Here is a 16,364-nt window from a genome sequence, read left to right on the forward strand (position 1 = left end):
TCACCCAGGCTGGAGTGCAGTGGTGTGATCTCGGCTCACTGCAACTTCTACCTCCTGGGTTCAAGTGATTCTCCTGCCTCAGCCTCCCAAGTAGCTGGGATATAGCGCCACCACACCCCGCTAATTTTTGTATTTTTTTTAGTAGAGATGAGGTTTTACCATGTTGGTCAGGCTGGTCTTGAACTCCTAACCTCAGGTGATCTGCCCACCTCGGCCTCCCAAAGTGCTGGGATTACAGGTGTGAGCCACCACACTTGGCCCTGTCCCCCATCTCTTACTCCTGCAACACTGTTTATTGTCATCTCAGGGTTTTTATCTCCCTGAGTAGATCACAAGGTGCTTGAAGGCAAGCTTCATGCCCAAATATTCCTTCTGCATCAGTGCAATGCGAAAAACACATTCTGTGCACAAAAAATGCTAATGGAGTCATGGCCTGGTGCATTCCCGAAGACTTACCTGGAACTCCACCTCACCCTGTGACTTGGCCACAGCTACTCACCCCTCCCCACACAACCTTCAACTCCCACCAACCAGGGGCAAGATGGGAAAAGGAGCAAGTGTAAGAATGACAGAGCACGCTGTGAAATAGAAGAAGCCAGCTTTAGGATCATGAGTCTTTTAATATATTATTCTGAAAAGAAAGGAATTAAAAAAAAGTTCCTGACATCTCTTCTGTGTTTTGTTTTTTAATTTAAATAAATACCCTGCCCACCCACCCCCACCCGCTAAAATTTCCCTCCTCCTCCCCCATCATCCCGCCCATCCCTGGCACTAGACCCTCACCCCAATACTAAATAAGATGCCTGATTCAGAGCAGGCCACACTGACTACCAAATTCTGGCAAATTGTAAATACTGTGAATGGTCTTGGGCCCTCTGCTTCCCTGGGCCCCTTCTTCTCTCGGTCCACTCCCCATGCGGACCCCTCCTTGGCTGTGGGGTGGCATGGATGGCGGGGCCTTTAGGCATTGGCACTGGGGAGAGTGCAAACTTGGCCCTGATTCTCCACTCCCGGCTCAGGAGTAGGTCAGAAGGGCCCAGAATCGCCCTCCAGACTGAAATAAATAACAAAATAAATACCCCCTCCCCAACTCCCGGCTCTCTAGAAAAGAGCTCCTCCATCTGGCACTCTAGTCCCTCTCTTTGAGCTCACCCACCCCCCTCTTCCTCCCATCCCTTCCTTCCTCCCTTCCCCATGCTGACCTCTGGCTTGGTTCAGGAGGAGACACGCACAGCGCCCAGGGGGGAGAACAGCCAGAGCGCCTCGCCCCAACCTCAAGCAAACCCTCCTCCTCCTCCAAGTTTCTCAGCAGCGCTGTTGGCACCCTAAGCCCAATGGGCCTGGCAGATTCTCTCCATCCCAGGGGGTACGGTGGAGGGCAGGGGTTTTCCCTGGCACTCTCCCACGTGGTCCTTCAATGTCTCTCAAGGCGAGGCTCCCGGGAGAGCCAGGCGTGCCCGCCCCCGCCCCAGTCCAGGCGCCCAGGTCCCCCCGCCCGCCTCAGATGGCGGTGTCCCAGAGGACCGTGTGCTGCCGGCGGCAGGGCGGGGTGCCGGACTTGCGGGGCTCGGGCCCCCGCCGCCAGCTGGGGAGGATAGGCATGCTCTCTTGTTTGCAGAGGCCTCGGTCCGGGCGGTGGCGCGCCTTGATCTCTTTGCATACGCAGCGCTTGCGCTCGATCACCTCCAGCAGCTTCCCGTCGCGTTCGCGGGCCGGCTGGGGCGGCAGGGGCGGCAGGGGCGGCAGGGGCGGCAGGGGCAGCGGCAGCGGCAGCGCGGGGTGGGGCTGTGCCGCGGGCGGGGGAGAAAGGAAAAGGCGGGTAGGGTCGGGGACCTCAGCATGACCGGACCGGGTCCGCACTGCCTAGACCCACGTCTTCCCCTAGAAGCAAGTCCTTACTTGCCCCCCACGGCCTCGGCTGGCTCCCTCTGGCTGTGGGGCCCATGGGGGCCGAAATCCAACTCCGGCAGCTTTGGCCCAGTCATGCCCTAGTCTTCCTAGACAGAGGCGTTTTGTAAGTTGCTCCCCCTAGAAGGGATGCCTTTGTTTCTTTCTTTCTTTTGTCTTTTTGGGACAGGGTCTGGCTCTGTCGCCCAGGCCAGAGTGCAGTGGTGCAATAATAGCTCACTGCAGCCTCTACCTCCTAGACTCAAACAATCCTCCAGCTTCAGCCTCCCTCCCAAGTAGCTGGGACTACAGGCATATACCACTACACCAGCTAATTGTTAAAAAATTAAATTAAAAATTTTTTTTGTATTGATTGGATCTTGCTTTGTTGCCAATCCTGGTCTTGAACTCCTGGCCTCAAGGGATCCTCTCATCTTGGCCTCCCAAAGCACTGGGATTACAGGTATCAACTACTGTGCCCAGCTGGGGCAAGGGTAGACAGGGTCCCTTCCTTCCTCTCTCTCTCTCTCTCTCTCTCTCTTTTGACAGGTTCTCTCTCTGACACCCAGGCTGGAGTGCAGTGGCACGACCATGGCTTACTGCAGCCTCCACCTCCCAGGCTCAAGTGATTCTCCTGCCTCAGCCTTCAGAGTTACTGGAACTACAGGCACGCACCACCTGTCTGGATAATTTTTTAATTTTTTGTAAAGACAGGGTCTCCCTATGTCGCCCAGGCTAGTACAGAATTCCTGGGCTCAACCACTTCTCTTGCCTGGGCCTCCCAAAGTACTAGGATTATAGGCGTGAGCTACCATGCTTGACCTCTTTATTTTTATTTCTTTTGAGACAGGGTCTTGCCCTTACACTCAGGATAGAGTGCTGTGGTGGGATCACAGTTCATTGCAACCTCAGTCTCCTGGGTTCAAGCGATCCTCCCATCTCTGCCTCCCACAGTTCTGGGATTACAGGCACAAGACATGGTGCCCAGTGGGGAGGTCTTTTTCCTAAATTGCGCAAAGGTGCGCTGTTGGCTAGTGGTGGCCCTGACTGATCTCCAAGCTGGGCCCTACCTTGCTGCCCATCTTAAGCAAACCTTCAAACCCTTCCCAGATCCTCTCCCAACCCCCTCACTCTCATTCCTGGGTTCCTGTTAGTCTGTATTGGCTCAGACCCCAGCCTGCATGGCCCTTTGTTTTGTTTTTTTTGTTTGTTTGTTTGTTTTGAGACAGAGTCTTAACTCTGTCGCCCAGGCTGGAGTGCAGTGGCATGATCTCGCCTCACTGCAGCCTCTGTCTCCCGGGGTCAAGCAATTCTTCTGCCTCAGCCTCCTGAGTAGCTGGGATTACGGGTGCCTGCCCCAACGTCCAGCTAATTTTTGTGGGTTTTTTTGTTTTTTGTTTTTGAGACAGAGTCTCTTTCTGTTGCCCAGGCCACTGGAGTGCAGTGGCGTGATCTTGGCTCACTGCAACCTCCATCTCCCGGGTTCAAGCGATTCTCCTGCCTCAGCCTCCCGAGTAGCTGGGACCACAGGTGCGCACCACCACACCCGGCTAATTTTTGTATTTTTAGTAGAGATGGGGTTTCACCATGTTGGTCAGGCTGGTCTCGAACTCCTGGCCTCATGATCCACTCGCCTCAGCCTCCCAAACTGCTGGGATTACAGGCATGAGCCACCGCACCTGGCCCTAATTTTTGTATTTTTAGTAGAGAAAGTGTTTCACCATGTTGGCCAGGCTGGTCTCGAACTCCTGACCTCAGGTGATCTGCCCGTCTCGGCCTCCCAAAGTGCTGCAATTACAGGCATAAGCCACCGCACCCTGCCTGGCCCCTTTCTTTCTTTCTTTTTTTTTTTTCTTCTAAGACAGGGTCTCACCTTGTGGCTCAGGCTGGAATGCAGTAGCGTGATCATGGCTCACTGCAACCTCCACCTCCCAGGGTAAAGCCATCCTCCTACCTCAACCTCCAGAGTAGCTGGAAATCAGGCTTGCACCGGCACACCTGACTACATTTTTTATTTTTTATAGAGATGGGGTCTCGCTATGTGGCCCAGGCTCATCTTGAACTCCTGGGCTCAAGCAATCTACTTGCCTCAGCTTCTGAAAGCATTGAGATTACAGGTGTGAGCCACTGCAACTGGCCTTCTTTAAAAAAGCAAAATAGACAGGGTGTCATTATGTTGCTCAAGCTAATGAACTTCTGGCCTCAAGTGACCCTCCTGCCTTGGCCTCCCAAAGTGCTGGAATTACAGGCATGAGCCACTGTGCCCAGCCCTGGCCCCTTTATTGCTTTTCTTTGCACATTCAAGCCTTCTCCACCTGCTCCTTCACAAATAAAAGAAAAACCAAGCCTCACCTGGCTCGGGGCATCCCTGGGCTGGCTGCAGGGCCGGGGTGTGTGGAGCGCAACCTGCCGGACTCCGGAGGTGGAGGCCGAGCGCCCTAGGCGGTAGCCTCCCGTGAAGTCTGAGGTGGAAGAAGGAGGAGTGAGGAGGGCAGGAGCCTCAGGTGCCCCTCCCCTAGTTCCCAGTCCCCTGCCCTTGAATGATCCAGGCTGCCCCTGCCTCATCAAGGCGGAAAAGGGGGTGGAGATGTGGTATGAAGATTTAGGGCCCTGGATGTGGACATGAACAGGTGAGAGGAAGTCAGGACAGGTGCGGCCAGACCCCGGGAGATCCCCCAGCCAGCCCCACTGTGCACAGGTCTGTGCAGGCCACATCACCTCCATTGCGGTGGCAGGCAGGGAAGGTCTGGCAAGGAATGGGCAGCGCGGTGCGGCTCCCTCCTCGGTCTCCGTGGTGGATCCTGGCCAGCAGGCCCTCTGCCCCCTGGCTCCTCACTGGGATCCCTGATGTCACCGGGCCCCTGTCCTCACGCTCCACCTTGCCTGGACCCTCGGCACTGCCATTCCAGGCCCGGGCACCATCCTCGACCTCTGCTGGGATGACAAGGAAAGCTGTGTGCCTGCACATTGGAGGCGTCCTTCTGTCCCTCCGGTCACACATGCTGCAGCATGGGTGGACCAGGAGACACAACTGCCCCTTTTGCAAGTAACAGCTGGGATGGGGTTCCTTCACACTCCCCCCCTCCCACACACACACGTACATACACCTGTTCCTTTCCACCCATTGGTACCATCTCCTGGGGTTGAGAATCATGTATATGTGCTGCATCCAAACCCTTTTCCCTGGTCAGAGGGGCCTCCCCAACCCCAGCTTTAGCTTCCAAGCCCCTCCATCTCCAGCTAGGGCCAGAATGACCATCCCCCTGGGACCAAGACCTGTAGGGTGAGAATCCCAATTCCTGAGCCCAGAAGGAGGAGGGCAGGGGGAAGGGCTGCCTGTGAACTAAGCTCATCTCTGAGAGGAGGCCTGGCAGAGCATTGCGTTGCCAGGCAACGGTAGGGGCCTTCTCTTCTCTCCCTCCTGTCTGGATGGGTTGCCATGGTAACAGCTGGGAGGCAGCTGTGTTTAGTTCCTGGTGCGCACACTCACAAGCACACACCCCTGCAGCCCCGGGAAGGGAGGGGCAGGGAGCAGAGCAGGACAGGGCCAGATTTCACCCCCTTCGCCTCCCAGACCTTCCTGCCCCTCCAGCGCACACTGGGTGACCCCCGTCTTTCTGTCTATTGCTCACCTCCACCCCTCTGGTCTCCTAGAAAACATCCCAGACTCAAGACTGTGACTTCCAAATAACCCCTCCAACACCTCCCCCAAACCATCGCAGGCATTCCCAGCTGCCCCCCACCCCCGACGCCAGCCCCCACTCCCCACCCCTCACTCACTGTCCAACTCCTTTGCTTTTCTCCCTCCATAGAGGACCTTTCTCTGCAGGGCCCAGCCTGCCCCAAATGTCGCGGCGCCCATCTCCTCCTCTTCCTCCTCTGGTGTCCCTGCACTGGCGATGACGTGGGCACAGGAGATGCTGGCAAAAGCACCCCCATCGGTCCCTTGCTCCTGCAGCTGAATCTTGACCATGGGGGACGGGGCCCCCACACCACAGCCCTTATTCAGCACCCCCCCAGCCTTGAGGCTCTCATAGGCAGGGGGTCTCTTAAGCCCAGCTGCTGTGGCTGGGTAGGTCCACAGCGGGGTCAGGGGGCCTGCAGTTGGGTCTGGAAGGCTGTGGGGGGAGGCCAGGCAGCCGCGGTGGTGGAGGACCCCAGCTGCTGCGCCCATGGCCCCACTGTGGGGGCTGGACTTCCCTGGCATGGGGGGCCTCGAGCTGGTACACAGCATCCCATGGAGGACTGAGATCTCCTTCTCCGTCTTTGGCTCCCCAACACCCAGGGGTGGACCGGCTGGCAGGACAGAGTGCGTGGTCACCTTGACCGCCGAGTACACCATTGTGTAAGACACGGCCTTGTCCTTGGGGGGGCCGGGGAGCAAGGCGGCCGGGGCAGGGGGGGCTGCCGGCGCCCCCGCCGCCTTAGGGCAGATCATGCTGTGGGAGTTGGGGAGCTCCCGCTCCCCCCGGGGCTGGCCAGAGCCCTGGGGTGGCAACGGTGTCGAGTGGCTCCGGGCCCGGCCCGATGGTCCCAGCAGCAGCAGGTTGGCAGCAGGAGGTGGAGGCGGTGGGGGAGGCGTCTCCCGCTCCCGTGCAGGCACTTGGGGAGCTGGGGTGGAGCCGGCTGGCTCCTTGGAGTGGCAGAGGACAGGTAGCCTCGAGACCCCATCGCCAGGGGTTCGGGAAGCAGACTTGGCTTGGGGGAAGGCCAGGAGTGGAGGCCGGTGCTGAAGGAGGTTTGGGAAGGGTGGGGGGATTTCACAAGGAATGGTCTTGGTGGGCGTCCCATCCCTGCGGCTCGGAAGGGCTGAAGCTGGGCGGCGGTGGGCATGGGGCGGAAGGGCGTGAGGCTGTTGTGGCGGGGATGTTGCGGTCAATGGTGGAGGGCCATTGGCCCGGCCTTCCCCGGCCTCTTCCGGCAGCGGGTACTTCATCTCCTCATAGATGGCCTCACTCTCTTCAGAGTCCGAGTCGGCGCCCGCTGGAGGGGTCGGGCCCCCACCCCCAAGAGGGGGCCCAGCCAGGCCTCCTCCACTTCGTCCTCCTCCCCTAAAGACGTCCCCCACCATCTCAATGTACACAGGCTCTTCCTGGGCACCCACATCAGGGTCCCCAGCTACTCGGGACCCCCTAGTGAGGCGCTGAAGAGGCAGGTTCCCCCCTCGAGGAGAGGGGCCTGGGGGGCAGGACTCATCGAAGGAGACAGAGAGCTGGGTGTTAGGGCTTCGCCTGGGCTTCTGCGGAGGAACCTTCCGGCTGGACTCTCGGCCCTCTGGGGTTGGCTTCTGTGAGCCTGGACAGGACAAGAAAGAGAAAAATAAACCAGGCTTTTAATGAGGGGAGCAAGTGGGAGGAGCCCATTCTGATCCCTTGACCCCTCTGCAAGGACATATCTGCCTCTTCATTTTCCCCACATTCCCCAACTTACAGCCCCAGGAGGCTTCTTCATTTCTTTTTTATTTTTTAATAGAGACAGGTCTTTCCATGTTGCCCAGACTGGTCCCAAACTCCTGGGCTCAAGGGATCCTCCTGCCTCGGCCTCCTAAAGCACTAGGATTCCAGGCATCAGCCACCATGCCCAGCTGTAGGTTACTTTTCTACTAGTCAGCCCTTGGTCTTTTTAAAACATCAACTAATTGGCCAGGCACAGTGGCTCATGCCTGTAATCCCAGCACTTTGGGAGGCCGAGGTGGGTGGATTACCTGAGGCCAGCAAGCCTGGCCTTGTCAGCCTGGTCAACAAGGCGAAACCCTGACTCTACAAAAATACAAAAAATTATCCAGGCGTGGTGATGGACGCCCGTAATCCCAGCTACCTAGGAGGCTGAGGCAGGAGAACTGCTTGAACCTGGGAGGTGGAGGATGCAGTGAGCTGAGATCGCGCCATTGCACTCCTGCCTGGGCGACAGAGCGAGACTCTGTCTCAAAAAAAAAAAAAAAAAAAAAAGTGCTGGGATTACGGGCATGAGCCATCGTGTCTGTCCCACAGTCCTCAGTCTTTCTAATGTATTCTCCAGAATCCGCAGCTCCTACCCTCATTGTCCCTCCGAGGCCACCACGCCTTTCTCAAGAACTTTTCAGGGAGTGTCCCCTGCCCTTGGATGGTTCATCTCAGGCCCATCCAAAAGCACCCCCCCAATTCCTTTTAAGAATGGAATCTTCCACTTCCTTGGTTCTTCCCTGAATGAACCCTCCCAGCAAGCCTCCCCCGGCCTGGAATAGATCCTCCCAGCTCCCAGCTCCACCCCAGGGAGAGATAGGGGGTATCTCACCTGCTTTCTTGCTGGGGGGCGTCTCTGCCCCCGACCCGGGCCCCACCATGCTGAGCTTGGTGCTGGGGTGTCTCCGGGGCTTGGCAGGGGGTCTTCGGATGCTGCTGTCCTCTGTGAGGCCTCCACCGCCCCCACCAGGGCCACCCCCGACACTGTCCATGCTGCCCACCGAGTGGCAGGAGAGGGAGCGTGGGGCCATGGCACTGCGGCAGGGGTGCGGGGTGTGCTCCTGGGAGGCAGGCATCGTCATGAAACCCATCCTGAGGGAGCGCCGTAGCGAGGCGATGTCCCGCACACGGACCCCAGGCCCCTGGCCGGCCGCTGGCCCAGCTGAGCCAGCGGGGGCCACCTCCTTACTGGAGCTGGGGAGAGAAGGCCACCATGGAGTGGAGGAAGGGCCTCGGACCTGGGCCTCCCCCTTCTCCACCCCAAGAGGTGTCAGCAACCTTGTGGCTTCCCAGGGAGGAGGACAGGAGCCTGGGTGGGGACAGGGTTGCCAGAAGGTCCAGGGCACCAATGAAGGGGCTTCAGGCAGAATCTTGGGCTTTAAAAAGGCAAGGCAGTTGGGGGCAGGTATGAGAAGAGGGGTAAGTATGCCTGCAGGGGAGCATCCCTGGGGCTGGCAGATCCCAGCCTGGGCACCTATGTGGACAGCCTTGTGCAGAGATAGAGATACAAACCCAGGTAACACAGACAGACACACCTGCCCCCACAGCTCCTCGGCCCCTCTCACTCTCACACTGGCCCACACCTGGCCTCTGGTCTCCCCTCCTGCCCAGTCACTGTGACCTACACCCCCATGGCACACCTCCTCTCCCAGATGCACGATGTGTCCCTCCAGGACCAGAGCAGCCTCTCTCCCCTGGCCCATCCTTCTTCCTCCCTCTCCCCTGGTGTTGTCCTCTCTCTGTCACCCTCCCTGGCTCACCCCCATTCCATTCCACTCTCCCTGAGCTTCTGTCTGAGTGGAGGGTTGCGGGGAGTGGAGGGGGGGCGGCTGGCAGGGAAGAGAGGAGAGCTGTGTGGGGTGGGCGCTCATTAAGGCCCTGTCTGCTAGCCCTTCATTAGGGAGAGATCGCTGCAGCGATCACTCTGATTAATCTAATTAACAACAAGAATTAAACTCCACAGTTTCGAGGAAGGAAAAGGGAGGTGGCTGTGACAGGCTCCAAGTGGCTGTGAAGTCAATGGGAGTGAAGAGGAGAAGGAGAGAAGGATGGGAGAGGCCAGGCCCCAGGTCCCTGGAAGGGCAAGCAGGGAGGCAGACAGGGATGCAGGGGTCCGGGGGTCGTGCCCTGCCCCGGCTCTTTGGCAAGGCCCAGCCCGCATGTCCGCCCACCACACACACAACTTGATCACTCGCCTCCTGCAGCAGGGGAAACTGGGAGGAGGCCAAGTGGATGTTCTCTGATGCCCCTGAAATGACCCCTTCCCTAGACCCTGGGAGGGGGGCGGGGCCTGCCCCTTCCAAGGTCAGGTGACAGGAGAGCCCACAGCCAGCCCCAAATTTGCAGAAAGGAGAAGGGCTACAGGCCAGAGGTGAGTCAGGAAGGAGTGACTTGGGCCTCTGGGGATGGGGAACAACCAAAGGGGTGCTCCTGGGCTGTAAACCCCCCCGCAGGAGGGCAGGAGTTGGGCCAGGACAATCTGTGTGCAATCCTGGCCGTTCCGTACTGACTCTGAGAGCAGAGAGCTCACTCATGACAAGGCTGCCAGGCCCCCGAGAAGGGCTGTGGCCCAGTGAGGGGGCAGGTAGAGGTGCGGAAGGAAAGGGAACGGACTGGGGCACAGCCTTACCTCCTCTTGGCCTCTTCTTCCTTGTGCTGCCTCCACTCCAGCTTGGTTTTTCGGTAGAGGAGGTTCATCTCGTGGGGCAGGAGGTGGGGGCTGGGGGGCCCTGCTCAGTGCCACCAGGCCCGGGGGGCGGCCCTCCCTGGGTCCCGGATCCACTGGGTTGGGGGAGGGGGTGGTGAGAAGGGGAAAAAAAGAAAGGTGGGATGGGTGGGGGCCAGGGATGAATGAAAGAGAGAAAAAGGAGAAGAGACATGACTCGGGTCCTCAGAGAGGAAAACACAGACAGAAAACCCAACACAGCTTCAAGGACCCACAGACAGATAGACAGACACAAGACCCCGACAAAGGTGTTCAGAGCCGCAAATGCACACTCTGGAGCGACCAGGTCAACACAGATTCCCTTCTTGTGTAAAGACATCCTGATCCACCACCCATACAGGCCCCACAAACGGACTGCAACCCCTCAGCTACACAAGTACACATTCAGACACACAAACCACAGAGCCACCGACCCACATCTACAGACAGAGGACCAGACACAGAGATTGGCATAGGTAAACAGAAACCTAGGGATAGACAGGCACACAGACATAAACACCCACAGACACACCCACAGACACACACACAGACCTCCAGACACACACAAATCTGCTACACGGAACTGGACACACCTACAGGCAAAGAGTTATGCCCAGGGCCTACTTGCGTACATTGCACCCCACTGGGGAAAGGGGAGATGGTCAGACTCTCCCTCCACTCTTGGGTTGTAGGGGGGGATCTTATGAGGGCAGGGTGGGGACGCTGAAGGAAGGATGGGAGACACCCTGAGTTGGGTATCTAAAATACCACCCATCCATCTATCTCCACTGCCTGCCTTCCCCCTCTTCCAGTTCTTCCCCGGGCCTGGGCCTTGGTCCACCCCGATTCTGGCTCCCTGGCCCTTTAGCAATGGTTTGGTCTCTGCCTCCCTCCCTCGCTGATGGCCCCAATCACCTTCTTCTTCCTCCAGGATTTGGGAGGCCCCCGGTTTTCCTCTTCCAGTCCCCGCCCCTCAATCCCACCCGGGGGGCTCCAGTCTGGCCCCATTGCTACCTTCTGGGCTGCGGCCTCCATACCTGCTCCGGTTTTCCTTCCCCCAAACCTACACTCTTCTTTTCGCCTTCAGCCTCACTTCTCCTCCCAGGCGCCCCTCCTTATAGCCGTCCTCCCCCTTCCCCTGTTCCAAACCTGGCCTGCTTCATCCCCCTTCTCCATTCAAGGGCCCCAGGTTCCTGGCACCCCTCCCCTTCCCCTTGTCCTGCTACCCTGGGCTTCTCCGCCTTTCGCTCCGCCAATCCTCCCTGTCCCTTGTCCCCCCACCCCAACCTTCCTGCACCAAGCCTCCCCAGTTTCTCCATCACCGTACCTGGCCTGCCGGGCGCCGGCCCCCCCCATGCCGGGCTCCGCCCGGAGCAGGAGGAGGGAGGAGGAGAGACAGAGACAGACCGGGGGGAGCGAAGCTGGGCCCTGCCGCAGAGACAGCCCCGCCTCCGGGTCCGCCCCCAGACCCGCCCCCGGCCCCAAACCCACCCTTCCACACCCTCCAAGGACGGAACGGGAGCGGCTGTGCGGCGCGGAGCCGCGAGGCTGGGGCGCGGGGCGCGGGAGCCGCGGAGCCTGCGGGGACAGATTCGGAGGAAGGTCGTGGGGCGCTGGGGGCCCGGCGCCAGCTCGTCGCGGTCTTGGGGTGTCTACTCCTCGCCGCCCCTCGCCCCCTGCCCAGCCGGGCGGTGCTGGGTTCGGTCTCCCGGGCCCCGGCGGAGCGGCGTGCAGCGGCGCCCCCCAGCGGCAGCCTGGGGCCCGCGCCCCCGCCCCCGCCCCCACCCCCGCCCCGTGCACCCCGTGCACCCCGTGCACCCCGTGCGCCCGGCGCGCCCCGGGTCCGCACCCAGCATCGGGCCGGGGCCGAGGCTGCGGCTGCGGGGCCCGGGGTGCAGTGAGGCGCCGAGGCCGCCAGGGGGTGCCGCTTTCCGGGCCGAGGGGCTCCGAGGGAACTGGACGGGAGGCAGCTCAGCCCAGCAGAGGGCGTGCTCAGGCGGCCGCGCCCCCTTTCCCCGCCGCCCCCAGGTGCCAGGAGAGCACCCGAGTTGGCTCGCGGGGGAATCGGCCGCCTCCCCCTGCAGCCTACCGGGGGTGCTCGGATCTCCTTCCATCGTCTGGGCTCAAAGCCGTCCGCCCCCGTGGTCCGAGCCCTCCTCTCATGACCTTTGACTCCCCCAGCGCCGCTCGCAACGACCAGGGTCGACCTCTGAGTGTGGCCACCACCCTGGCACTGTCAGGGGGCCGCTGCGGGACGTGACCTCGACCTCCCCGCCCATCGCTTTTCTCATCATCTCCCCTAGAAACAACTCTCTCTGAAATTCCTTGGGCGCACAGCTCTGTAGCGGGGGTAAATCAGCTCGAGAAGACCTCAGTTGCACCTTCCACGGGCTGGAAAATGGGCATGGCAAAGATAGGCATGGCCTAATCCCTGGCCTGCGAATGCTACTTCCCATGGCAGCGTCTTTGCAGACTTGCTGTGTGGCTTTAGGCAGATCGTGCAACCTCTCTGAGAGATGCTTTAGTCCAGGGATGTCTACTCTTTTGACTTCTCTGGACCACATTGGAAGAATAATTTGTCTTGGGCCACACATAAAATACTCTTAACACTGGCTGGGCGCGGTGGCTCACGCCTGTAATCCCAGCACTTTGTGAGGCCAAGGCTGGTGGATCACCTGACATCAGAAGTTTGAGACCAGCCTGGCCAACGTGGCAAAACCCTGTGTCTACTAAAAACAGAAAACATAAGCTTGGCATGGTGGCGTGCGCCTGTAATCCTAGCTACTCGGGAGGCCAAGGCAGGAGAATCGCTTGACCTGGGAGGTGAAGGTTGCAGCGAGCTGAGATCAGACCACTGCACTCCAGTCTAGGGGACAGAGTGAGACTCTTGCCTCAGAAAAAAACAAAAAAACAAAAAACCCAAACTACTGATGTTTTAAGAAAGTTTACAAATTTGTCCTGGGCCACAAGCTGCCGGTGCAGTTGGACAAGCTGGCTTTAGTCCATTCTTTGTTGGCAGAGGAGGGGTAGTAAAATAATACTAAAGTGCCTTGTAAATTGTAAAGGGTCCTACATATTAAAGGCTATTAAGAATGCTCCCAGGGGAGGGAGATACTAAAACACTTAAAACCCATTTCACATTTATACCTTTAGTATGATTAGTTTATACGTATAGGTCGGGAGCGGTGGCTCACGACTGTAATGCCAGCACTTCGGGAGGCTGAGGCGTGCAGATCACTTGAGGTCAGGAGTTCGAGACCAGCCTGGCCAACATGATGAGACCCCCATCTCTACTAAAAATACAAAAATTAGCTGGGCATGGTGGCGGGTGCCTACAATCTTAGCTACTCAGGAGGCTGAGGCAGGAGGATTGCAACCTGGGAGGCAGAGGTTGCAGTGAGATGAGATCATGGCACTGCACTCCAGCTTGGGTGACAGAGCGAGACTTCATCTCAAATTAAATTAAATTAAATTAAGACATAAAAATTTGTATGTATTCACTCAACAAACATTTCTGCAGAGGTCAGCAATGTGCCAGGGCCTCTAGACTCAGATACCAGTGCCTGAGGCAGAGAAAAGGATTGCCCAAAGATAATTTTTTTTTTTTTTTTTTTGAGACGGAGTCTCGCTCTGTCACCCAGGATGGAGTGCAGTGGCTGGATCTCAGCTCACTGCAAGCTCCGCCTCCCGGGTTCACGCCATTCTCCTGCCTCAGCCTCCCGAGTAGCTGGGACTACAGGCGCCCGCCACCTCGCCCGGCTAGTTTTTGTATTTTTTTAGTAGAGAAGGGGTTTCACCGTGTTAGCCAGGATGGTCTTGATCTCCTGACCTCGTGATCCGCCCGTCTCGGCCTCCCAAAGTGCTGGGATTACAGGCTTGAGCCACCGGGCCGGCCCCAAAGATAATTTTTGGATAGTTTGTAGCAAGTCAGCAAGAAGGAAGGAGGGCCTGGGGACGGAGGGACCAAGGCTGTGTTCTGAGTGTTGCTAGGGGAGAAGAGGTTCTGTGAGGGACAGAGGGATGCAGTCTGGAGGGGTAGGGAGCAGGTGGGAGGCTGCTTCCCAGACATCACTACTTGGGAGGCTCACAGACCTGGGCTATGGCAGTCATTGTTACTATGGCTTAAGGGAGAGAAACAGGAGTGTGGATGTTTCTAACAAAGAGATAAAGAACAAATACATAACGAGGGTAGGTATTCCATTGTTTTATTTTTACCTAACCCTAAAGAGGGGTTAGAAATTTCCCTGAGGCCAGGCACCATGGCTCACGCCTGTAATGTCAGCTTTTAGGAAGGCCCAGGTGGGAGTATCATTTGAGGCCAGCCTGGGCAACATAGTAAGACCCTGTCTCTATGAAAACTAAAAAATTAGCCAGGTGTGGTGGTGTACACCTGTGGTCCCAGCTACTAGGGAGGCAGAAGCAGGAGGATCACTTGAGGCCAGGAGTTCAAGATGACCCTGGGCAACATTGCAAGACCCCCATCTCTACCAAAAAAAAATTTTTTAAAAAGAAATTTAGCCAGGCGTAGTAGTGTGTGTCTGTAGTCCCAGCTACTTGGTAGGCTGAGGCGGGAGGACCAACTGAAGCCAGGAGTTTGAGACCATACTGGGCAACATGGTGAGAGCTCCCATCTCTACAAAAATTTAAAAATTAGCTGGGTGTGGTGGCGTGCATCTAAAGTCCTAGCTACTTGGGAGGCTGAGGCAGGAGCATGGCTTGAGCCTAGGAGTTCCAGGCTGTGGTGAGCTATGATCACACCACTGCACTCCTTCCTGGGCAATAGAAAGAGAGAGAGCGAGAGAGAGAGAGAGCACCTGTCTCTAAAAAAAATGGGGGGGAGTGGTTGGGGCAAAGGGAAATAGTATAACATCCAGGATTTGATTTCAAATAGTCCAGCAAAAAACAGCTGGCCCCCACATGTCATTTCATTGAATGTCATTTCATTATAACGTTGATGATTTTTTAAAAATTGATTTTGGGTTGGGACTACCATCCGTGTGGAGTTTGCATGGTCTCCCCATGTCTGCATGGCATGTTTGAAAATTTTCATAATAATCCACTTTTTTTTTTTGGTGAGACATGGTCTCATTCTGTTGCCTAGGCTGGAGTGCAGTGGCACAATGTAGGCTCACTGCATCCTCAACCTCCTGGGCTCAAGAGATTCTCCTGCCTCACAGCCTCCTGAGTAGCTGGGACTACAGGTCTACATCACCACACTCAGCTTTTTTTTTTTTTTAAGACGCACCGCCTAATCGCTAGGCTGGAGTGCAGTAGTGGCACTACCCTACTCACACCGCAACCTCCTCCTGGGTTCAAGTGATTCTCCTGCCCCCTGAGTAGCTGGGACTACAGGCGCATACCACACCTGGCTAATTTTTTTTTTTTTTTTTTGAGACGAGTCTCTGTCACCCAGGCTGGAGAGGCAGTGGCTGGATCTCAGCTCACTTCCTAGTTTGCCATTCTCCTGCCTCAGCCTCCCCGAGTAGCTGGGACTACAGGCCACCACTCGCTAGTTTTTGTATTTTAGTAGAGACAAGCCACCGTGTTAGCCAGATGGTCTCTGACCTCCTGACTCATGATCCACCACTGGCTCTCCCAGCGGTTACAGAAGGCGGCGTTCGATTAATCACGTCTAATCTGGTTAATTTATTTTTAGAGATGGGTTTCACCCATGTTGGCCAGGATGGTCTCAATCTCTTGATCTCATGGGATCCGCCTCACTGGCCTCCCAGCAAGATAGATCTCATTGTCTAGGCTGTCACAACCTTCTAATTCATGGATCCTCCCACCTCAGCCTTTGAGTAGCTGGAATTATAGGTGCACATCACCATGCCCAGCCAAATTTTTTTTTTTTTTTTTTTTTTGTAGAGACGAGGTCTTGCTATTATATTGTCCAAACTGGTCTCAAGCAATCTTCCTTCCTTGACCTCCCAAAGTGTGGGGATTACAGGCATGAGCCACCACCGGGGTCCGGCAATAATCCACTTTTAAAAATAAGGAATGGGGGGAATAATAGTACCTTCCTCATGCAGTTGCTGTGAAAACCAAAGGAGAATGACAGCCACAGCCGCCCCACAGCAGGGACTGGGCACTTCTGGGTGGGCATCCAGCACATCTCCCGGCCTGTGCCTTCCGTTTCTTCTGTGTGTCTCTAGGCCAATGGCAGCAACTGACTACAAGTAAGGGAATCCCTCGCCTCCCTGCAAGCTCCTCCCCTTTCTCCCCGAGCCCCGCCCTCTGCAGCCCCTCCCTGCAAGAGTGGGGCTGGGCCCGGCAGGTGTGGGGTTAAGAGAGTCTGTTTGGGGCCCCCAGGAGCAGCAGCCTAAGCAGTG

At 57.3% G+C, this 16,364-nt stretch overlaps 1 protein-coding gene across 3 annotated transcripts; it reads right to left on the minus strand.

Moving 5' to 3' along the window:
• Positions 1-586: 586 nt before the first annotated feature.
• NYAP1 (neuronal tyrosine phosphorylated phosphoinositide-3-kinase adaptor 1) lies at positions 587-11,463 on the minus strand. Of its 3 annotated transcripts, none has more exons than XM_009199808.3 (7): positions 11,360-11,463; positions 9,958-10,109; positions 8,161-8,522; positions 5,668-7,182; positions 4,606-4,818; positions 4,240-4,349; positions 587-1,785 (listed from the first exon to the last, which is right to left on the minus strand). In XM_009199808.3, the coding sequence occupies exons 2-7, from the start codon at positions 10,023-10,025 to the stop codon at positions 1,501-1,503; spliced, it is 2,553 nt and encodes an 850-aa protein (XP_009198072.1). In that variant the 5' UTR covers positions 10,026-10,109; positions 11,360-11,463; the 3' UTR covers positions 587-1,500. The 3 variants fall into 3 exon arrangements, with proteins under 3 accessions (XP_009198072.1, XP_009198070.1, XP_031521410.1); XM_009199806.3 differs by having other exon boundaries at positions 4,606-4,821; XM_031665550.1 differs by lacking the exon at positions 11,360-11,463 and adding an exon at positions 10,665-11,268 and having other exon boundaries at positions 4,606-4,821.
• Between the last annotated feature and the right edge of the window lie 4,901 nt (positions 11,464-16,364).

The sequence above is a fragment of the Papio anubis genome, chromosome 4 (genome assembly GCF_008728515.1).
Source record: "Papio anubis isolate 15944 chromosome 4, Panubis1.0, whole genome shotgun sequence".
Lineage (NCBI taxonomy): Eukaryota > Metazoa > Chordata > Mammalia > Primates > Cercopithecidae > Papio > Papio anubis.

Excerpts from the sequence above, each read along its gene's own strand:
- NYAP1 (XM_009199806.3), bottom strand. The coding sequence starts at position 10,025 with ATGAACCTCCTCTACCGAAAAACCAAGCTGGAGTGGAGGCAGCACAAG. Across the intron at positions 8,523-9,957 it reads GAAGAAGAGGCCAAGAGGAG|CTCCAGTAAGGAGGTGGCCC; the intron begins GTAAGGCTGTGC and ends TTCTCTCCCCAG. Across the intron at positions 4,350-4,605 it reads TGCCTGCCACCGCAATGGAG|ACTTCACGGGAGGCTACCGC; the intron begins GTGATGTGGCCT and ends CTTCCACCTCAG.